Source organism: Haliotis cracherodii, unplaced genomic scaffold, assembly GCF_022045235.1.
Source record: "Haliotis cracherodii isolate W230 unplaced genomic scaffold, xgHalCrac1.p SCAF_1, whole genome shotgun sequence".
In the NCBI taxonomy this organism is placed as follows: domain Eukaryota; kingdom Metazoa; phylum Mollusca; class Gastropoda; order Lepetellida; family Haliotidae; genus Haliotis; species Haliotis cracherodii.
The window spans coordinates 2,632,202-2,657,505 of NW_027266264.1; the positions used below are offsets into that span (position 1 = coordinate 2,632,202).

General features: G+C 43.6%; 1 protein-coding gene across 3 annotated transcripts in view; it reads right to left on the minus strand.

The window, feature by feature from the left end:
* Window positions 1-8,827: 8,827 nt before the first annotated feature.
* LOC139471386 (anoctamin-8-like) overlaps window positions 8,828-25,304 on the minus strand; it is a 51,126-nt gene continuing 34,649 nt past the window's right edge. For all 3 annotated transcript variants that reach the window (XM_071253745.1, XM_071253753.1, XM_071253760.1), the window contains exons 6-15: window positions 22,781-22,942; window positions 21,682-21,970; window positions 20,403-20,458; window positions 20,173-20,247; window positions 19,406-19,616; window positions 18,960-19,168; window positions 16,653-16,850; window positions 15,402-15,533; window positions 14,499-14,609; window positions 8,828-11,839 (exon numbers count right to left, since the gene is read on the minus strand). In XM_071253745.1, coding sequence (XP_071109846.1) covers window positions 10,859-11,839; window positions 14,499-14,609; window positions 15,402-15,533; window positions 16,653-16,850; window positions 18,960-19,168; window positions 19,406-19,616; window positions 20,173-20,247; window positions 20,403-20,458; window positions 21,682-21,970; window positions 22,781-22,942 — 2,424 coding nt within the window. In that variant the 3' untranslated portion in view covers window positions 8,828-10,858. The remainder of the gene's footprint in view (window positions 11,840-14,498; window positions 14,610-15,401; window positions 15,534-16,652; window positions 16,851-18,959; window positions 19,169-19,405; window positions 19,617-20,172; window positions 20,248-20,402; window positions 20,459-21,681; window positions 21,971-22,780; window positions 22,943-25,304) is intronic.

Here is a 25,304-nt window from a genome sequence, read left to right on the forward strand (position 1 = left end):
TCCAGCAGCATCTTTTGATCCCCAAATACTGGTTTGTGTTTCATATTGTTTCAGTGTCGGTGTAACTGTAGACCAATGATCCTCGGAGTGATCAGGGGTATCCCTGTACAAGTATTAACCAACGTGTTCCATGCTCCATGCTAATCTCGGCACACTTTGACATACATCAACTTACTGTTTTATTTCCCCATTCTTGAATATTTGTGTTCATTTATTGTAAATGTCGTTTCTTTGCTATCAAGGTCTTGCCAAAAAGGCACAAACTATTTCATTTTTATTCAAATTTAGTTTCCTACTATTTAATCCTATTAGTCGAATTACAACTTAATCTTCATGTAGTACAGGACTTTATTTTATGTATTAACTGGTGTTTGTAATCAGTGTAGTGTAATCTATTTGTAAATAGTTTTATGGACAGGTACATTGGTGAGTGTACAGATCTGATTCCTGTAATTCTCTGTACATATGATGAAAGTACATTGCAGCTGTTTACATTAAAAGTTGAATATTATCACTTTCTGGAGTTTTCATTTCCTGGGGATGTGGAGTCAGTATTGGTTTTATAGTCCCCGAGATGCCATGATGCAGTTTAACATTGATACCCTACACAGGCACAGCATACCGTCTCCAAGCCGACCAGGCCTTGTTTCATCCTTGTAATGTTGAGTGCCAAGCAGGGTGACATCTTCTGACGTCTGTTGACACAACATGACCGGGATTGAACCTCCGTACTTCCACTCTGCGGGCAGAAGCTGTATCCACTAGACCACAGACTAACTAGGGATCCAGTGGTTGCAGTGTTTTAGGTTTTCTTAACCTGACTGTTTGAATCTGTGCTCATGCTCTCAACCACAGGGAATGAGGTCCGTGTAATGAGGGAATGAGGTCCGTGTAATGAGGGAATGAGGTCATCAGTTTCTTTCACTGTTGTTCCTACCTGTGTATGTATTGGTCTGGAATCCCTGTCTTACAGAATAGAACCTGTAGTCTGTTACCATGGTTACATGAAAGTGTTTTCACCTGTGTGGTGACATATCCAAGTTATATCACTGCCACATTATTATCCAATCAGATCATTGTTTATGCTCAGCTGTCGGCATCAAATACCTATGAAGAATATGGCTGTGATATTCTTGGTCCAAACTTGGTAACATACAAGTCTGTGATACAGCTGTAATGTTGTTGACTGCAGCATGAACCAGCCTCCATTACTCAACAAATCAGAAAAAAACAAAGAGTAGAATTGTTTGTTTTATTGTGAGTGCATCAGCTGCCGTATCAAGACCGACCATAATCCATAGAGCAGGCAAGAGGTTTTTGAAGTGAACACATCTGACATGGCCTTGTACATCGTACCAGTACCTTGTCCAGCTACCAACAACTTGGCTGCCTCTACTACATTGACCAATTGAGGACTACACCATGATCAGGATATGACAAGCTATGGTACTTTAAATCGAGGAAATTTAAAAAATAACAGTTTCAATTTGAAACTATAATATAAATGGTTTGAATCATACTTCAAATCCAAAATGTATACATACATGTACATACAAATAATATTGACAGATTTCGACTGATCACTATTTCTAGTTGGTCTCAGCTACGAGTGTACGAAGTAAAGGACATCCCATTCCCATATCTCCAGGGCTTGCATTTTGGTCAACCTACACTAACCCCTGCATCCATGTACGTCGTTCCTGAGATCTCAAATTACCTGCCTATGATTTTCATTTGCTAATTTGATTGCTACACTACTCAGTCTAACAGACCAATCAGAGTGCAAGTTAAAAATCAGCGCCAAGGTTGGGCTGGCGAAGGGCAGGTAATGAAGGGCAGGTAATTTGAGATGGCGAGAACTGCGTGCATGTATCCAGGGGATAGTGTCGGCATACCCTGGAGAGGTAGAGGATTTAATGGAGGACATAAGCCACTGCAGTATGCTGGGCCGACCCTCCCAGGGGCTCCGTCTGTAAGCAAAGAATAAGGCTGAAGATGTGGTCTGTACATGGAATGACACAACGTGACACAACGTGACAGTATGACAGCACAGGATGAATGGAAGTCATACAGAACAGCAACATTTTCTTAACGTCAAACATTCAAAGATACAATAAGTGTATACACTCCTGATCAATTATAGCTCTAAAATTACCCTCCCTCCCTCCCTGACAGAATTTCATTCTTGTTTATTATGAATCTGTTTGCCTATCTTTCAACAACAACGTATACAATCAGCTACACTCATCGCCTCATGAAACATGAACCATACAAACATAGAGAGGAGTATGTTAAGAAGGGATGTTTCCAATGTGTACCACTTAATGACAAAACTAGCAACCAGTCAAGTGTCACCAGAGTGGCTTTATTCTCATCACGATATGCTGCATGTGATTTCCAAACTTCACACGCTAATCCTGCATCTCGAGTCATGGATCTATGACGTCACATGTGATGCGTTCATTAGCGTCGGCTCATACAACATAACAGCATGTTCGTTTTTACATGGAACCATTCTAATATCTCTTGAATATGAGTAATTCTTCATATATTAACCAAAATATATGGTATTCACGTTTCTTTTGGCGGTGAGCATGTAGGTGGCAACACTCAAGAGTTCATAACTTGTCAAGTTTTTTCTCCCCGTCCACAGAAGCAGGAATGAGGCAAAGGACTAACAGAGGAAATAACACAAAATGTCAATACTGAACAATGAATACAGAGCAATGGTGTTCACAATAATACTTCATGGAGGGACTTGACATGTATATCCGAAATAATTACATTTGACATATATGGAACTTCAAACTAGTTACCAAAAACCAAACATTTACGAAAATATACAAGATACACCATTTGATAACATATATGAAAAGTAGTCCTGCCAGAAAGACATGTCTTAGATTGTCTTGACCAATACTGAAAGAAAACCAAAATACTCATTGAAGATAAATAATAACAACAATGAAGAACACTGACGCCTGCTGACTGGCCAGTCCTTGTCCACAACAGGTGAATGCATTGCCATCGACCGAATATCAATGGAATTATTTCATCAGGCTGGTAATCCCACCTCTAAGAGTTCTTGTTGATGTGTATACGTAAATAGGTGAATACATCCTTCACTTGCTTGTCCTGCAGAATCACATTCTTTTTGTGGCCTGCATACATATGTGACAAACACATTGACTGATGGTTAAAGGTAATTTCATTCATCCAGACAATAATGTCTGGATTAATAGGTTTTCGCTTATAGCTACAACTTTCCCACTGCTACAAAGTTTTCAGGGTTGAGAAACTGGTCCCACAGCTTTAATATGTTAACAAGACCAGAACAATGATTCATGAAGTTCAGGAGGTTAAAATATGTCGGTCCAACTGAACAGTTATAATTCCCCTGACTAAACCCATACAAGTAACAAGGATACAATTTATTCATTCATCAGTGCTCCACATGTGTGTCTCTTCCTGCTTTAACACAGCAGCAAGGGTCTAGAAGCCTCAAATATATTCCTTAGATTGTAAACAGATCCAAACTGTTAAGACCAGAGACCATATACTAGATATATGGTCTCTGTTAAGACCAAAACATGTTCTTCATCATAAAGAAATTGACTTCCATAAACTCTCTCTGTTATGTGTAAGAGTCAAATATACCTATAGATTGTTAGGATATCTGAACTGTTGTCAAGCTATATTTCATCAGAGACCATAAAATAAGGTCTCTGATTGCAATAATGAAGCCTATGCAGTAACATGGTGCAGACATTCAGGGCAGATAACTCTGTAAGACCATTCGAGACCCGACCACAGCTGAAGCACTATGAAAGTGATACTCAGTAGAACATCATCCCAACTGTTGATCTTCCTGGCAATACAAGTCATGTTATAGTGACCAGTCACATGTTCCTAACCAGGATTTAACAGAATGACAAAGCACACGTTCAAAGATGAACAAAACAAAAACTTCATGTAACATTATGACATTAAAGACGAATACTGAAGGAGAAATCAGTAAACATTACAATAAAAAAATAACAAAATTAACAAAACCAACAAAAGAAAACAAAACAAGCGTAGGGACTAGATATTGTCTGGTGTTAAAACAACCATGACAAGCACAGCAGAGCTGGAAACAAAACAATTGGTCATTTTACCACTACAACATAAATGGGACTATGTGTTTATGTAAAACTTGTATATGTTTGATAACTGGAGTCATTAAGAAGGGAAATCTTCAAAAACATTTATTGCATTTGTACTCCCGGTAGCTGAATGACAGTTCAATTTAATTAAGTAGCATTTTAGAAGCTGTAGTGTCAATGAAAACGACCTTCCTATGTGGTGTGTGGTAAGTGTCAGTACAAAAGCATGCAAGACTGTCGCCGGCTTGTGAAGGTATCAGCACCTGTATGGAAACAATACGTCTTCATTTCCTTGCTTGCAGTATATTGTACGCAATATCAACATAAAAAATCATGAACACACGTTTAGTAACCATGATAACTGACAGTAACTAACATATACAGTACTTTGTAGCAAGCGTGGCTATTCTCTGGAATAAAATCAAAGCAAAGAGGCCACGCTGTACACAGACGGGTAATGCTGTACACAGAAGAGTTACGCTGTACACAGACGAGTTCCGCTGTACACAGACGAGTTACGCTGTACACAGACAGGTTACGCTGTACACAGACGGGTTATGCTGTACACAGACAAGTCACACTGTACTCAGACGAGTTCCGCTGTACACAGACGAGTCACACTGTACACAGACGATTTACGCTGTACACAGACAGGTTACGCTGTACACAGACGGGTTACGCTGTACACAGACGGGTTACGCTGTACACAGACAGGTTATGCTGTACACAGACAAGTCACGCTGTACACAGACGGGTTACGCTGTACACAGACGGGTTACGCTGTACAAAGACGAGTGACGCTGTACACAGACCGACGAAACATTCACACTTCATGTGTCCGTCAGCAGTTTGTGCACACAGATGCCTTTAACAGTTTGTTTTCAAAAACACAAAATGCTTCCTGCTTCACATTTTTGAAAAACTTGGATAAGTACATACTAATTAATTTATTGTGGTCTAAAGGATAAAATGTGTATTGCAGTCAGAGGTATGGAATTCATTATCTCACCCTGCCAACACTTTAACTGACATATATTGCAATGTTGTCTCACCCTGCCAACACTTCCGTCACCAGCTGATGTATATTGCAATGTTGTCTCACCCTGCCAACACTTCCGTCACCAGCTGATGTATTTGGTAATATTGTCTCACCCAGCCAACACTTCCGTCACCAGCTGATGTACATGGTAATATTGTCTCACCCAGCCAACACTTCCGTCACCAGCTGATGTATATTGCAATGTTATCTCACCCTACCAACACTTCCGTCACCAGCTGATGTATATTGCAATGTTATCTCACCCTACCAACACTTCCGTCACCAGCTGATGTATATTGAATGTTATCTCAACCCAACCAACACTCCCGTCACCAGCTGATGTATATTGCAATATTGTCTCACCCAGCCATCACTTCCGTCACCAGCTGATGTATATTGAATGTTATCTCACCCTACCAACACTTCCGTCACCAGCTGATGTATATTGCAGTGTTATCTCACCATACCAACACTTCCGTCATCAGCTGATGTATATTGTAATATTATCATTATTATTAAGATTGTCACCTTACACATATATCATATACATATCATGTACCTCTACAACTAAGCAGTTACACATTCCTACATACATCACTATTTTATTTGTATCGCACTCAACATAGGAAGCAGCTGACCCAGGGAGTGGCCTTCCTGTCTGTAGTCTTTTTCTTCCCATTGTAATGAAATATTCAGAACGCTAACCTAGTCAAAACAGCAACACAGAGAGTGTCCATAGAGCACCATCACCTGCCCATGGAAACATCTAATGTGTCCTAGGTTCTTCATATGTCTAATACGTCTCACTTTTACCTAACAACTACTCTCATAATCCAGGAAACATTGATGAAGACGTCAGGTGGTGTTGGGTATTACCAAATAAGCAGCTCTTACCGAAAAGAAATTCATTTCCGCACTTATTTCTCATATCGTTGATCATAACAGCTATTGCTATGTGAAAACTAAACTTCCTCTTCTGGGAGATACATCATCTGATACGCAGAAAGTCCATAAAATATGATGATAGAAAAAGACCTTGACAGATGCTTGACATCAAATTCTTGCACATGATTTGTATTATGACAATGAAATACTCTGATAAGGAGTTTGGTCAAAACAGGGATATCCTTTTACAAACATAACACCCAGCATATTTTTGTGTCTTTCATCATTCTAAGCCTAAGGCAATCTTTTGCCAGTAAAAATTGGAAAATACAGCTACTTTGCTAACAAGGCAGCTACAGTGCAAACCCGTGAAGATCCGGGTTAGAATAGATCTTCAGCAACCCATGCTTGCTGTAAAAGGCATCTATGCTTATCGTAAGAGGCAACTAACGGGATCAGGTGGTCAGACTCCCTGACTTGGTTGATGCATATTATTGAACCCAATTGCGTGGATGGATGCTCATGATATTAGTCACTGGATTGTCTGGTCCAGACTCGATTATTTACAGACCGCCGTCATATAGCTGGAATATTGCTGAGTGCGGCGTTAAACAACAAAGCAACAAGCAAGGCTACAGTGCACTTTCCACACTTCAGCAAGCAGACTGTCCAGGTGGTTCACGACACCAACAAGGGAGATGGTCCAGAATAGGACACATGTGCTCAAATATGCAAACTATCCATAAATTGTTCAAATCCAACAACTGATTGACTAGTTCAGTCAGGATACATTGTATTACTATGTTATGGCTAGATTACAGAATGTTACCGATCTAGGCTCTGTGTATTCGATGATTACATGGATCTAGAATTTCACATCACATCATGGACTCTTGGACAAGATAAACATGCATAAGTACCACCAAAGGTAGCGATTGGGTTTAACATAGCAGTTGCAAACACCGATTCTTACTGAGACTGTAAAAAATTTATACTACTCTGAAGAAGTTAAAGCTCACACGATTTTTTCATATGAGTATAGTTCATTGGTCACTCCATGAAAATTGGGTGTTGCTAAACTTCTTTCATGGGCAAGTAATGATGCTTCAGCCTCATAGATCCCTCTGATTGTTCTTCAGAGTAAATCAACAGATTGTCTGGAGACAGGAATGCCAGGAATAACTTGACAAGAGTGTTTGGAATAAGTACTTTGACACTATAAAAAATTGATCTGTAATAAGTGTGCTGTATTACACTCAGAAATAAGTGTGCTGTAATACACTCAGAAATGTTTGTTGTGGACATTTAACTGTTCTTTCGTGGGACGACAACACAGTGGAAATGAGGCAGGACATAGCATCAGCTGTGGTAATATCCCGACACCACCCTACTGCTGACAACAGGTATATGCACTACACGACAGGAAGACTTAAGGCAAGGTCTCAACACAGACAAATAATTCAAGAAGAGCACCATTGTAAAACCACCATAAACCCCTGAGATTTTGTAACAATCTTTTCTCCATACAGAACAACTGTATATACAAAAGCCTAACAACTGTTTCCTGGGAACATGATTCACAATCACATCATGTGGAACAGTTAAGGTGAAAATAGAAACTGATACAGACCGTAACAATTTACAAGATAACTGTTAAGAAGTAAGTTTTAAATACACATCTTCAAAAGTGTCCTGGCAACCAGTTCCCTTCTCCCAACGTGGGTGGAATGTAAACTATTTCATATATTTGTGTCTATAAATGTTGAACCACTAGGGTGACCCTTTGGTGTTTCCCCAGCACAGCTAAGGGGGAAATAAGCATATCCTATGGTATGTGATATGTAGATTATAACATGTGACATATATTTCTCCTCTCCCAAATACAATATATGAATGGACAACAAAGTAATCATCAACTTCTGTAAAAACATATTGTAAAGATGAAATCTTTGAAAGGCATTTAGAAGTGATACACATAAGGAAGAGAATTTATACATAACTTCTTTATTATGAGGAACAACATTTCGGAGTATATACTTTCTCCTTCATCAGGTGAATAACATCCCCAACTGATGAAGGAGTAAGTATTTACTTCGAAACTTTGTGTTCCTCATAATAAAGAAGTGACATTTATATATTCTCTTCCTCATACTGTAAAGATGTAATAAATGTTGTAACAGCATTTGGACTTGGACATGACTAATACCTAGCCGGACTTGGACATGACCAATACCTAGCCAGACTTGGACATGACCAATACCTAGCTGGACTTGGACATGATCCATACCTAGCTGGACTTGGACATGACCAATACCTAGCCAGACTTGGACATCATCCATACCTAGCCGGACTTGGACATCATTCATACCCAGCCATACTTGGACATGACCAATACCTAGCCGGACTTGGACATGACCAACACCTAGCCAGACTTGGACATGATCCATACCTAGCCGGACTTGGACATGATCCATACCTAGCTGGACTTGGACATGATCCATACCTAGCCTACGTGCAGTACAAGTGTCATATATGACATGTATGAACACAGAAGTAGTATTTCCTCTACAAGGTCGTGTATATTCAAGAACTAACAAGTTTGTGTATATTCAAGAACTAACAAGGTCGTGTATATTCAAGAACTAACAAGGTCGTGTATATTCAAGAACTAACAAGGTCGTGTATATTCAAGAACTAACAAGGTCGTGAATATTCAAGAACTAACAAGGTCGTGAATATTCAAGAACTAACAAGGTCGAGTATATTCAAGAACTAACAAGGTCGTGTATATTCAAGAACTAACAAGGTCGTGTATATTCAAGAACTAACAAGGTCGTGTATATTCAAGAACTAACAAGGTCGTGTATATTCAAGAACTAACAAGGTCGTGTATATTCAAGAACTAACAAGGTCGTGTATATTCAAGAACTAACAAGGTCGTGTATATTCAAGAACTAACAAGGTCGTGTATATTCAAGAACTAACAATGTGAAGCATACAGTGAAGGAACACACTTGCATCACATGCAGGGCAATGTTGGACAAAGACGAAGTCAGGATGAAATGGTAGGACATATACACCTTGATAAATGTGGTAATAGTTCAAAATATACAGACTTAACATGTATTGAGCAATAAGACACAACTGTATCATGCAGTACATACAGGGCACAAGACAAGATTGAAGCTGACGTATTTCCCAAAGTATCATTCCAAGGTTGTATAAGGGGACTATTGCTGCCCAAAGCAGCTCTGATTATCCAGTGTAGCATATCCCATTCTACCAGTGTAGCATATCCCATTCTACCAGTGTAGCATATCTCATTCTATTCAGATAAACACCCTGGGCCCACTTGCCATCGTAGCTTCATTGGGAGTCGAATTCAAAACATGCAATGCTAAAAATAGCTATCCAACCAAATAACACTCATGAGCCCAAATAACACTCATGAGCAAGAGGAATTCTGTGCAAGGTATTGATAAGACACATAGGGATTGTGACTGTCACAAAAGTGAGGATTGGGTGGAGGATCTGTATCTCAACAGAATGGAGATATAATACCTGGTATAAAGGAGGATGGCTAAAATCTATAAACATTAAATAACTGAATCAGTGCCAGTGAACAGTTCCCTTTCACTGAAAAAATTCCATTTTCTGAAATCAAAGGAACTTGTCACAAATCTATCTACAATATACTTTGATCAGCGCAAACATACTGCCTTGAAAATATTGCACTACATTCCATATCGAGACTGGCATAATTATATTATGCTTAATCAAGTAAGTATAAGATAGATATCCTCACTTCTTAAATAGTAGGTAAATGAATGTTGTTCACAGCAGGGTAAGATGTCATATGTTGACACCTTTACAAATTACAACAAAGACAAATATAAATAAACAATCTGTACCATACTTGTAAACACTTGACACTAAACTGACCCTGGGTCTATTGTAACCTTAGATTATTCAATAGATTATAATCATTTAATCCCTGAAGCAACTTAAGGACTTACAACCATCACAAGGGGTTGTGAACAATGGGACACATTATTGACAGTCCTCACACATCTTGAAGACAAAAAACAATATCTCAAATGTATATAAATTAAGTTGCCTTCAAGATGCTCTACAACATCCACTGTAGCCAGCGAGTCAGCGGACCATCTCAACAAAACACTGCCAGTCCAACACAGAGAGCAACATGTACAACATAGTTCAAGGCAGGAGCTGATAGTTAAACACAGTGCCAATAAAGCACCAGGACTTAAGTTAAATTGTCTGATGTGTAAAGTTAAAAATGGACTCAAAGTAACAAAGTTTCATTGTACGAGGAAAATGTCTTTTTTGGACAAAAGAACAAAGTTCAAACAATCATGTGTTTTCATGGCCAGCTTTAAACTGTATTCTGATTTTCATCCTGCTTACACCACCAGTCCTGTTCTACCAGCTTCTCAAGGGCTGTATGATGTATCTATGCCTTAACTTGAGAGTGTTCTAAGCTGTTTATGCTCTGTAAGCATCCCAAAGCTGTAATCTTGTTCTTGCTGGCTCCATCTGTTCCAAGCAGGCAGGCTAACGGATATTGATCCATCTCACAAAGAAATCTGTACACAACCCGTCTCAAATTATGACTGTAAAAGTTGAACATCATCTTCAACACCATCACCAGAAGTATTCATCTTGATAGAGAAGCCATGAGAAGCACCTGGCCGTTACCTAGCAACAGAATTCTCTGTTGCGGCTGTTACTGCCGCTGTGTCGATGCAGTTTGTGCCATGGCCACAACCTAGCTGGGACTAGCATTGTCTCTGGTCTGGGAGTCGCTTGAGGCTGGTTGTGGTCGGCGCTGAACGATGCTACTTCCAGGAATAACTGTCATGAAGTCTCTCTCACTTCTGTAACTGTTTCCTGATTCTGGAATGATTTCACGTGTCTCTGACCGAGAACTCATGTGAGGTTTGTGATCAGGGGATTGCGATGAGTTGGAGGAAGACTTGGAGAGGATATGAGAGTCTGACGTACGTCGGGTGAGCATACGTCGAGCATCGGTGTTCTGAGCATTCATCATCTGCTCCGATCTGTAAGACGACACATGAAACTGTGAATCAGATGATTTCCTGGTAGTTCCCCTGACAGATTCCATTCTGTTTGAGGACTGAGAGGTGTGTCTCTGGATATCAACACTTGACCCATCAGACGGACTCTCCTGGCCCTCCTTTGACTGATGATTCTGTTTGTTTGAGGACTCAGACACTGCCTCTGGGGGGGACTTTGGGACACTACGGCATCTAGTGCCACCTGGTGGTGAGTTTGACACCTGAATAGATGACAATGACTGACTTCTGGGTACAGATCTACCACCAGAATGACCTCTAAGCTCTGAAGAAAAACCTTGAACTTGACCTTCGTCTTGAGCTTGGCTCCAGGGATCAGTGCTTGGATGCTGCCTTTTCTGAGGGCTACTGACCTGGCCTCTATGGTCCGGGCTACGCACAATTGGTGAGCGTGATGGAATAGATGGACAATGGCCGAGAGGTTGAGCAGTGGCCCCCCTTCCTGAGGCTTGAGCGAGGGAGCCCCTGGGCGGAGGTTGGGGCGCAGCTTGAGGTGAAGGCCGGAGCCCGGGAAGGGTGGAAGGCACCTGGTTCGAGTTCCTGGGACTGTCAGGGGGTCGGCCTTGGCGAGGACTATCTGACACGTTTTCAGATGTACAGCGACGTCTGATGTCTGGTGAGTTAAGTCCTGGGGACGTCTGAGCTTCAAGTCTCTACAAAAATGTTAGAGGGGAATACTTATATTATACCATGCATCTTAAATCAGTTGTTAACAGTGTTACAATCTAAATCTTAACCTCAAAGTTTATCTTAAAGAAATAAAAACTCAGTTTTTGCGTAGTAAGAGTAAAACAAGAAAACAGCGTTGTCACTATCCCCTGCCATGGGCCACATTAGAATTTTGTTTGTTCATACAGTAGTGAATATAAACTATTAAAAAAATCATATAAAGCCTTAAAAGAGGCTGCTTTATGTCATAGGAAAAACTGATTAATGTGAAATTAATACACAAAAAAGGCCCCTTCTCAGGAACATAAAACTCAGTCTTGAAAAGTATCTCATAGATAAGCAAACTGAGAAAACTTGGCCCCATTGCTCACACTTTGCACCAAGTGAAATAACATGGATCAAGGGCCGTAACTCTCTCAAAAGATAAATGAGGGGGCACATTTTTTAACTAAGTCTTAACAAGTATCTCTTAGATAAGCTTGCAAAGTTTCATGCAACTTCAGTCCAGAGAAAACCTGTTCCCATTTCACACAGCTTGCACTAAGCTGAAAAGCATGGAGCAAGGGCCATAACTCTGTACAAAATGAATTTACAACACCAATTTTCGAATTCATTTGAGGTCATGACCAGTATTATCTTTTTGAAACAGTTTTTGAGAAAATTTATCCCCTTTGAGCAGTGGACAGAAAGATTGAAGGATGGAAGGATGGACGGACGGACGGACGGACGGAGAGACAGAAGGACAGACGGACAAACTCCGTTCCTATATCCACCAGACCCACTTCGTGGCAGGGGATAATAAACTTATTCTCAGACCAATGGGCCCCGATACCCCATGGACACAGAGACTGCTGGAAGACCAATGGGCCCGGATACCCCATGGACACAGAGACTGTTGGAAGACCAATGGGCCCCGATACCCCATGGGTACACAGACTGTTGGAAGACCAATGGGCCCCGATACCCCAGTGACACAGAGACTGTTGGAAGACCAATGGGCCCCGATACTCCATGGACACACAGACTGTTCTCAGACCAATGGGCCCTGATACCCCATGGACACACAGACTGTTGGAAGACCAATGGGCCCCGATACCCCATGGACACAGAGACTGTTGGAAGACCAACGGGCCCCGATACTCCATGGACACAGAGACTGTTGGAAGACCAATGGGCCCCGATACTCCATGGACACACAGACTGTTGGAAGACCAATGGGCCCCGATACCCCATGGACACACAGACTGTTCTCAGACCAATGGGCCCCGATACCCCAGTGACAAAGAGACTGTTGGAAGACCAATGGGCCCTGATACTCCATGGACACAGAGACTGTTCTCAGACCAATGGGCCCCGATACCCCATGGACACACAGACTGTTGGAAGACCAATGGGCCCCGATACCCCATGGACACAGAGACTGTTGGAAGACCAATGGGCCCCGATACTCCATGGACACAGAGACTGTTGGAAGACCAATGGGCCCCGATACCCCATGGACACACAGACTGTTGGAAGACCAATGGGCCCTGATACCCCATGGACACAGAGACTGTTGGAAGACCAATGGGCCCCGATACCCCATGGACATAGAGACTGTTGGAAGACCAATGGGCCCCGATACCCCATGGACACAGAGACTGTTCTCAGACCAATGGCCCGGATACCCCATGGACACAGAGACTGTTGGAAGACCAATGGGCCCCGATACCCCATGGACAAACAGACTGTTCTCAGACCAATGGACCCGATACCCCATGGACACAGAGACTGTTGGAAGACCAATGGGCCCTGATAGTAAGAAGACCAATGGGCCCCGATACCCCATGGACACAGAGACTGTTGGAAGACCAATGGGCCCGATACCCCATGGACACAGAGACTGTTGGAAGACCAATGGGCCCTGATACCCCATGGACACAGAGACTGTTGGAAGACCAATGGGCCCCGATACCCCATGGACACAGAGACTGTTGGAAGACCAATGGGCCCCGATACCCCATGGACACAGAGACTGTTGGAAGACCAATGGGCCCCAATACCCCATGGACACAGAGACTGTTGGAAGACCAATGGCCCAATACCCCATGGACACAGAGACTGTTGGAAGACCAATGGGCCCCGATACCCCATGGACACACTGACTGTTGGAAGACCTATGGTCCCCGATACCCCATGGACACAGAGACTGTTGGAAGACCAATGGCCCTGATACCCCCTGGACACAGAGACTGTTGGAAGACCAATGGGCCCCGATACCCCATGGACACACAGACTGTTGGAAGACCAATGGGCCCCGATACCCCATGGACACAGAGACTGTTGGAAGACCAATGGGTCCTGAAACCCCATGGACACAGAGACTGTTGGAAGACCAATGGGCCCCGATACCCCAGTGACACAGAGACTGTTGGAAGACCAATGGGCCCCGATACCCCAGTGACACAGAGACTGTTGGAAGACCAATGAGCCCCGATACCCCAGTGACTCAGAGACCGTTGGAAGACCAATGGGTCCCGAAACCCCATGGACACAGAGACTGTTGGAAGACCAATGGGCCCCGATACCCCATGGACACACAGACTGTTGGAAGACCAATGGGCCCGGATACCCCATGGACACAGAGACTGTTGGAAGACTAACCTTGAGGGCCTCTCTTCTCTGGAACTCCACCTTGGCCATCTCGTGTGCCACCCAGTCCGGGATGTCAGGAATAGCATAGGCAATCCAGAACTTGAGCAAGAGGATCAGATGCTGCAACATACACAAAACATTGGGATAAGTAGGAGATAAACACACTGTTTTCAATGTAGATCTAGGTTACCTGTAGATTTAACTGCGCTAAATTGAATTTGGATCCGAACATGCACATTGGTTCAAACTGTCACCTACCTCAAGTACAATGATGATGATGTCACCTACCTCCAGTACAATGATGACGATGTCACCTACCTCCAGTACAATGATGACGATGTCACCTACCTCCAGTACAATGATGACAATGTCACCTACCTCCAGTACAATGACGATGTCACCTACCTCCAGTACAATGATGACGATGTCACCTACCTCCAGTACAATGATGACGATGTCACCTACCTCCAGTACAATGATGACGATGTCACCTACCTCCAGTACAATGATGAAGATGTCACCTACCTCCAGTACAATGATGACGATGTCACCTACCTCCAGTACAATGATGACAATGTCACCTACCTCCAGTACAATGACGATGTCACCTACCTCCAGTACAATGATGACAATGTCACCTACCTCCAGTACAATGATGACGATGTCACCTACCTCCAGTACAATGATGACGATGTCACCTACCTCCAGTACAATGATGAAGATGTAACCCACCTCCAGTACAATGATGACGATGTCACCTACCTCCAGTACAATGATGACAATGTCACCTACCTCCAGTACAATGATGAAGATGTCACCTACCTCCAGTACAATGATGACGATGTCACCTACCTCCAGTACAATGATGAAGATGTCACCTACCTCTAGTACAATGATGAAGATGTCACCTACCTCTAGTACAATGATGACGATGATGGTGGTGATGTCATCCATGTTCGGCATCATCCTTTGCGTCAGGCCGGACATCCCAATCAGGGCACAGTTGACGATGACAGCAATCACACCCATCACCTCCAAGGCATCCTGCCCAACACAGCACATCAGTGTCCTATCACTTTCACACACAAACAACTGGACAACAAGGTGATCACCTTGGACATCTGTCATTTGGCTATTTACTGTTGACTGAGTGAGTGAGTGACTGTTGCGTCAGTCAGCAATATTCCAGTTATATCCTCTGCACATCAAAACTGGGTAAACATTCCTGACCATAATGCATTAGGCGCTGGTCAAGAGACCCCTTTTGGGAAAGCATACCATATGTTATAGATGTATGGAAAGCTCTTGGAAATGTGCATTCGACAGTATCACTAAAATAAGTAAAAAAAACTACCAAAATAATGACATTATAGCCATTTGAAGTTTTGAAAAAATCTAAATTTTGGTGATTTTGGTCGATCAGTAACACCTTATGCTTCAAGACCAATGTGGGGCGGTCAGGTAGCCTAGCGGTTAAAGCGTTCGCTCGTCACGCCGCAGACCAGGGTTCAATTCCCGACATGGGTACTATGTGTGAAGCCCATTTCTGGCCATGATATTGCTGGAATATTGCCAAAAGCGGCGTAAACCCATACTCACTCACTCACACAAGACCAGTGTGGAAAACCCCTATACAGTTTGGTATCCATGGAAAGAGCAGGCCCTGGGCAGTAATCTCAATACAGACAAAGAAATGCCAGGGTGAAAATGGGAGTAAAGAAAATAGAAGAAAAAAGAAGAAGTTTGTTTACATTTACGATGGCCAGTTTCCCCAAGTTTCGAAAGCATTTTTGAGATCCTTAGGGTATTACTCAAAGACTGCATACAAAAAAACTAGTAATTTGACCTATTTCAAGGGATTCATCGAGGTACTTCTGATATGACCCTAGTTCAAAAATATTTGTTGTAAGCCCCGCATGTCAAAGGACATAACAGTGGGCTTTTCAGAAATTGAGTATGGCATATCAGAAGCAGATGGCTTGAAAATGATCAACATTGCCAGGGAAAGATGTTACAGAAGTGCCAAGAGACACACTGCATCAAGTACAGTGAGCCCGATTGCCAACAGAAGCAGTTCTGAGGACATCTTGCCCCCCAGTCTAGACTTGATCAAGTTGTGGGCGGAAAGAGTCTTCCTTCAGTACATGCACTGACATGACCTACCTGCCAGATACCAATGTTCTCCACCTGCTTGCCAAATGGGCGCTGATGGTTGACGCAGAGCTTGAAGGCGTCGCTGCGGATCTCGATGACGTTGTTCAGCAGGGCACACAGCGCTGCTAGAGGGAAAGCCGAGGAGAAGAGCGTCACGTAGCCAAACTGGATGAACATCTCCAGGTAGTCTTCATATGTGTCCTCATACTGAAGAACAAACATCACTCTTACCATGCATGTCAGTCAATGTTTGTACTGTTGATGTGAGTTCAGGCTGGTCTGTAGATAATGTATACCTGGTGGGCCTCACACAACTGATTCCTTAAATAATTAGGAATGTATCTAATATCTAATCAATTTTTCAAAATATTCACTGTGCAATTCTGAAATGATATTTTATCTTATCATTGGATAATTCAAACATGGTACACACACTTTCCTTAAGGTGACAAAAGGAATGCGGATATATCATAAATATCAACTGCTGCCTGTGGGAGTGTTGGACGTATCTCATCCCACCTCCCATTCCATCACCCCACTCACATCCAATCTCACATCCAATCTCACATCCAATCTCACATCCACTCCCACCTCCCATCCACTCACCACACCTCCCATCAACTCACATCCACTCACCCCACCCTCACATCCACTCACATCCACTCACAACACCCTCACATCCACTCACATCCACCCACCACACCCTCCCATCCACCCACCACACCCTCCCATCCACTCACCACAACCTCACATCCACTCACAACACCCTCACATCCACTCACATCCACTCACAACACCCTCACATCCACCCACCTCAATCTCACAACCACTCACCCTAACTTCACATTCACTCACCACACCCTCACATCCACTCACCACACCTTCATATCCACTCACCCTAACTTCACATTCACTCACCACACCCTCACATCCACCCACCTCAACCTCCCATCCACTCACATCCACTCACAACACCCTCACATCCACCCACCTCAATCTCACATCCACTCACCCTAACTTCACATCCACTCACCCCACCCTCCCATCCACTCACATCCACTCACCACACCCTCACATCCACCCACCTCAACCTCCCATCCACTCACCACACCCTCACATCCACTCACAACACCCTCACATCCACCCACCTCAATCTCACAACCACTCACCCTAACTTCACATCCACTCACCACACCCTCACATCCACCCACCCCAACCTCACATCCACCTCACATCCACTCACCCCACCCTCACATCCACCCACCTCAACCTCCCATCCACTCACCACACCCTCACATCCACCCACCACACCCTCACATCCACTCACCCCACCCTCACATCCACCCACCACACCCTCACATCCACCCACCTCAACCTCCCATCCACTCACCACACCTCACATCCACCCACCACACCCTCACATCCACTCACCCCACCCTCACATCCACCCACCACACCCTCACATCCACTCACAACACCCTCACATCCACTCACCACACCCTCACATCCACTCACCCCACCTCACATCCACCCACCACACCCTCACATCCACTCACCCCACCCTCACATCCACCCACCACACCCTCACATCCACCTCACATCCACTCACCACACCCTCACATCCACCCACCCCAACCTCACATCCACCTCACATCCACTCACCCCACCCTCACATCCACCCACCTCAACCTCCCATCCACTCACCACACCCTCACATCCACCCACCACACCCTCACATCCACTCACCCCACCCTCACATCCACCCACCACACCCTCACATCCACCCACCTCAACCTCCCATCCACTCACCACACCTCACATCCACCCACCACACCCTCACATCCACTCACCCCACCCTCACATCCACCCACCACACCCTCACATCCACTCACAACACCCTCACATCCACTCACCACACCCTCACATCCACTCACCCCACCTCACATCCACCCACCCCACCCTCACATCCACTCACCCCATCTCACATCCACCCACCACACCCTCACATCCACCCACCACACCCTCACATCCACCCACCACACCCTCACATCCACTCACCCCACCCTCACCCACCACACCCTCACATCCACCCACCACACCCTCACCCACCACACCCTCACATCCACCCACCACACCCTCACATCCACTCACCCCACCTCACATCCACCCACCACACCTCACATCCACTCACCCCATCTCACATCCACTCACCACACCCTCACATCCACTCACCCCACCTCACATCCACCCACCCCACCTCACATCCACCCACCCAACCTCACATCCACCCACCCCACCTCACATCCACACACCCACCTTCTTCATGGCACTCTCCACCTCTGCCTGTGTGAGTGTTGGACCACTCATCTTCTCCCCGAGTGGGGACTGCGCCGCCTCTATGACAGGGTCCTCCAGCTTCTCCTTGTGGAGGATGTTGTTGGCCAGACGCTGCTGTGGACTCTCCTCCCCTGCTTCTCCAGGACCAGACTCTGTCTCCTCCTGCTCCTGTTCAGGGCTGCTGTCGGCTGTCAACAAGAGAGGCCACCTCATTCACGGAGTGATAACAATCTTGTGCTATAGGACTGATGGTAACAGACATCAGGGACTGGCAGTCACAAGAATTACTGGTCCAAGCCAAATATTACCTGTAAAGAAGTGGTAAACGAGAACACTTACCTACCCATAACACTACACCTGCATGCCTTATCCACATCAATTTATCCTGTCTCCCTCGACTGACCCCACCCCAGCAATCAACTCACCAGCCTCCGTGCCCTCTGCCTCCGGTCCCCGTCGCCGACACCTGACCCCACTGGTCATCTCCTTCATCTCCTTGTCGAGGCTGGAGGGGGACATCTGTCCCGTGATCTGGAGCCCCACCTTCAGCAGCCGCGCCTTCCACACCAGGTACGGCAGCAGGGCCTCCTTCAGGTTCCCAATCACCTGTCTGGTGATGAGCAGGGCCGCCAGTTGCTGGCCACACAAACCGCAATGAACACCCATATCATCACATCCATGTTTATCATCTTATTTGACATACAATAATACAATGAATTTTATCGTCATAGACAGATAGAGAGATAAAACATTATATAATGAGCTTGCTCCATGGCGTCCACTGCCTGCACAGCACTCATAATAACATACATGACATGAGTGAGTGGGTGAGTGGGTGAGTGGGTGGGTGTCTGACTTGGGTTATGGGTGAGTGGGTGAGTGTTTGATTTTGGTTATGGGTGAGTGGGTGAGTGGGTGAGTGGGTGGGTGGGCGGGCAGGCGGGATGGAGTGAGTGAGTGAGTGAGTGAGTGGGTGGGTGGATGGGTGGGTGGGTGGGTGGGTGAGTGAGTGAGTGAGTGAGTGAGTGAGTGAGTGAGTGAGTGAGTGAGTGAGTGAGTGAGTGAGTGAGTGAATGGCCAGACCAGCACTGCATGTCAGGGTACACCAACCCTATCAGCCAAGCAAACCATCAGTACCGGTACCCCCAGGGAGATATCGCTACAGGTCCTCACTGTACAGCACACAGCCTACCTCTCTCAGTCGGTCCATGTCCCTCAGGTAGAAGGCGATGTAGAACAGTGACAGGAAGGAGTTGACAAACTGAAACTGAGGCCACACCCTGTATAGGAACACTTGGCTTATCACTTACCATATCATCATTTCAAATTCCTGACACTTTGGAGAACATGAAGAACCTTTAAATATTCAAACAATCCCATAGTTCACGGATACGATATATAAAAGAAATATTTTATCCTTACCAAAACTAGTTTTAATATAAGCTGATTTTCGTATGTTTCTTCCAATCGGTAGTTCTCTGAAAGGGAAGAAAGAATGATACCATGTCAATCGGGTGACGTACACCTACAACATCCAATCTTGATGGTGCACCACGAATGTCTATCTATGTAATTATCAAACAAGGCAAAAAGTGAAGAGTGCTCACTAATACCCCTCACCTCTACTCAACCATCAGTTGAAGAACAATTTTGATGCTGGAGATATATTAAAGTCTTAACGTTTGAGCCATATTTTCTCAGAAAATCCACTTATCAAAATCAAATTTTGCACTGAACCTCTCCTAGTGGTATAGAAACTGCACCCCCAATTGTCAAAGAATCCAGGAAGTTTTTTTCAAGTTTTGGTTGCACACATGTTGAAGTGAAAAAAATCATTCTAAACTTGTAAAAATTCAAAACATTTCATAAAATACACATATCAATATCAAACTTTGCACTGCACCTCTTCTATTAGTATAGAAACTGTACGAATCAATGCAGTAGTCTTTCAAGCTATAGGTCGCAAACATGTTTAAGTAAAAAACATGAAACATTGGCTAAAAAAAGTAATAGTCTTGGTTCTCAGGCACTGTCTGCATCATTTTAAAGTTCGCCGCACGTTTTGTTTTTATTTCCATTTTCAAACAAATTAAAAAATCCTAATAAAAGTGGCGTAAAACCATACTCACTCACTCACCTAAAACTTGAAAACAATGTGATCCAACATAGCACACAGTTACTTCCCTTTACATGCGCTCTGCTTTACTGCACATCCTGTGCCATGGTCATGGCGTCAACAGGAGTTTGTATGCTTGTTTATGTAGGGAGGCCCTTTCCCAGGTTGATGGTACACAACTGTTTATTTGCTTACAAACTAATTTGAACAAGCGAGAGAAAAAACAACTACCCCTCGCCCACACTATATTTTCAAATGCCATTGCCTGAGAACCAATTCATTTAATTTTCTCAGCCATAGCTGTATTTTTTCTGAAAATCCAACTTTTGAAATCCAACTTGAAAATGAACCTCACCATGTTTGAAATAAATTTAGACAGTAGTTTCAGTTATAGTTCGCATACAAAAAAATGTCCTTGGAAGGATGGTGGCTATAACAATGAGACCATCTTGTACACTATCTTTCAGCAATATGACAATATTAAATGATGGTTAAATATGAAATGGTTTTAGATATAAGAAATTCTCTATCTGGAAATCCAAAGCTGACCATGCTGTCAGGGGGAAAGACAAAATCAACACCTACCCTTATCATTGAGCCAAACAGCAATGACTCGGTAAAGTTCATCAAAAATTGTTATACACAAGGCAAGCAGGATTTTAGGGCAGAACCGAAGGAATGCGGGAATATCATCTGAAGCGATGAGGGCATTGACCCATTCCTGTAGCTGGAAGATGAGCAGCATCACAGCGAACACCACGAAAAGACACACGCCGATCACGGGGAAGCTCACAAGGTACCGAAACAAGTTGCGTTTCCAGGACGGGTAAAAAGGCTGCATCCGACCTGTAACGGGACTCTTCACCAGGTCGCCCTGAAACAACAACGTAAAAGTGTTTTTATTTTGTTTCTTGTTTTACGCTGCACTTAGCAATATTCCAGCTATATGATAGCAGCCTGTAAATAATTGAGTCTGGATCAGACAATTCTGTGATTGATAACGTGAGCAACAATCCACACCATCTGGGTACAATATATGCCATCAACCAAGTTACCAAATCTGACTGCCCGAACAACTTGGTCGCCTCTTACGACCAGCATAGGTTGCTGGTGACCAATTCTAACCCGGAATCCACACAGGATTGATAGTGTTTTTGTGTTTACACAATTAAGTAAAAGAAATTTGAAAACAAAGCGGTGCTTGAGAGTGAGTGAGTGGATTTGGCACCAAAGTATGATTACTTCAGTTGTATCATCGCCTTGGAGGCCAGACTCAATTATTTACAGACTGCTGTCGTACAGCTTGAATATTGATGAGTGCGGCATTAAACAACAAACACAGAAACGGCCTGGTAAAGCCAGGAGTGATCAAAGTTTGGTGACACCCATAGTGCTGACGAGAATCAATCTGGGCAAACCTGGGAAAAGAATCCAAGATCAACTGATCCTGGCACAACTAAGGGAGGCAACACAATGAAATGTTGTGGATTTCTCCATTGGGTCCCTTCCTTGTTGTTGAACAGTCAAGTGTTGTACAGTAAAGTAAACTTATTGTTTCGTGATTAAATAAGATAAAACTTGATACTTACAAGCTAGAAAATATAGTCTGACATCAAAATTCAACAAATTGTTGAACTCTACGACCTTGACCTAGTTCTGAACATGTACTATTTGTCCTTCCTACCTTATACAGCGGCCTGGGATCCTTAATAAGCTCATCTTTCTTGTCCAGGGTGCCCCACTTGTAGGCGAGCTCGGAGCTGGTTCTCTTCCAGTGCTCCAGGTACAAGGTCGCCCATATCACATTGAACAAGGCGTACGTCACAAAGCAGATGTCCTCTATCTCCTGCCAAACAATTCACGACACCATCACTATGGGACTTTCTGTCATCAAATGCTAATTGACAGAAATATTCAACATCAAGATGAATGCATCCGGACAAACCGGTGGTGGGCAGACTGATCAACAACCAATCCACAAAGGGCACCGTGAAACATAATTAGCCATGTCTTGCAACTACCAGTATTTATACAGTCCATCACCAGTTCACGGAGAACTATCTATGTCACAAGATATGGAAAATTTAACCAAAAAACATACTGTCCTACCTCTGAATGACCATACAGAAAATTTGTTTTCCGTTTGGACAGTTTTGTTTACATAATTATATTTTGCCTGTGTAAGTCAATATATGTGAAAGGAGTCCATGCTGTCAGGTCACCATTGCCAGCAAATATGAACCTGTTTGTGTGACCTTTGATCCATCTGATATTAAACAATGAGCAGGCTGGCCCACCTGAAGCTATTTGGTAAATATTGAACTTCGGCTGGCAGTAAGCTTGATCCAAATCAAAGCCAGTTTATGAGAGTTGAACATGTATTAACCTGGACAAGATCTGTAAAATTAACAATAATTTCTCTTCTCCATATCATAACTTCTTCTTTTTTTATAGACAAGTGGGATAACTCTAATCACAATTGAATTAGTTAGTGAGTATGGTTTTAGCAATATTCCAACAATATCACAGTGGGGGACACCAGAAATGGGCTTCACACATTGTACCCATGTCGGGAATCGAACCCAGGTCTTACCCATGCAAGCAAACACTTTAACCACTCTTGGTTTCCCAACCGCCCCACACAATCACGCTGAGCATCACCCTGAGCATCACGCCGAGCATCACGCTGAGCATCACGCCGAGCATCACGCCGAGCATCACGCCGAGCATCACACCGAGCATCACACCGAGCATCACACAGAGCATCACACAGAGCATCACATCGAGCATAACACCGAGCATAACACTGAGCATGACGCTGAGCATCACACAGAGCATCACACAGAGCATCACACTGAGCATCACGCCGAGCATCACACCGAGCATCACGCCGAGCATCACGCCGAGCATCACGCTGAGCATCACACCAAGCATCACACAGAGCATCATACAGAGCATCACACAGAGCATCACACCGAGCATAACGCTGAGTATCACACAGAGCATCACGCTGAGCATCACACTGAGCATCACGCTGGGCATCACACCAAGCATCACACAGAGCATCACACAGAGCATCACACCGAGCATCACGCTGAGATCACACAGAGCATCACACAGAGCATCACACAGAGCATCTAGAGTGCTAATGGAGATGAGGAGGAGGGTATCAGTAACACGGAGACGCTGAACGACACTAACCACAATTGACATGAGGCTGGAGTCACATGAAGCATGAGGGCTGCTAATGGAGCTTCCTGTCATCAGCAGGTAACTGATGACTGATACACTACACATGTGGACAAAGCTGAATCGGCATTCTACAGTCAACACGCAGCTTTACTGGAAACATCAGCAACAGATATTCTACACCTTTTTCCCTTTGATCTCGTCAAGATAAACAAGAGTGATCAGAAGATGACAAATCCCCCTACAACAGCAAAAGGCACCACTTCAGCTCCTGTTCAATATATGTACCAAATTTGAATGAAAAATTCTATGATTTTCTATTTATGTTCCGAAAACGAAATACGGACTGATGGAACAGACAGACAGACCAGATGATGACTATAAGAAGTGCATTAGTTGTTTCAAACAAAATCTCTACCCTAACAAATTTCCAAACTGTTTCAAATGCCTGAAGAAATATTATTTTTTAAACCATAGTAAATGTATATAGGGAGTGAGTCACTATTGTTTGATGTGGTGGCAAACAACTGCATTGGAAAATTATGTTCCAGCCACACTAAACCTCAATCACATACTGTCACTACTATGTGTGGTCAGTGTTAAGTGTGGTAACCCTATCGCAGTTTTTGAACGCAAGAGTGAGTGAGTGAGTGAGTGAGTGAGTGAGTGTGACATAAACCCGCTCAATACATCTCAGTCCCTATATCTAAGCATCTACAAAATGAAATATTAATATTAAAATCTGACTGAATGAATTGCAGTATGGATAGGACAGATTCATTTTCTACTTTATGACCAAGCTTATCCTAAAATATCTAAATATATAAAAAAAATATGTGTTTGATTGAAATGCATGCTTTATTTAAAACCTATTCATTGAATTATATTTATCGTAAAATTTATTTATTTCAGGAAATTAATCTCAACTAGTTTTTATGTTATTATTTCTCGCCTCCACACACAGAACCCCCCGACCTAAGCATGTCATGCTTATAAAGTGCCATTTAAATATTTATTCC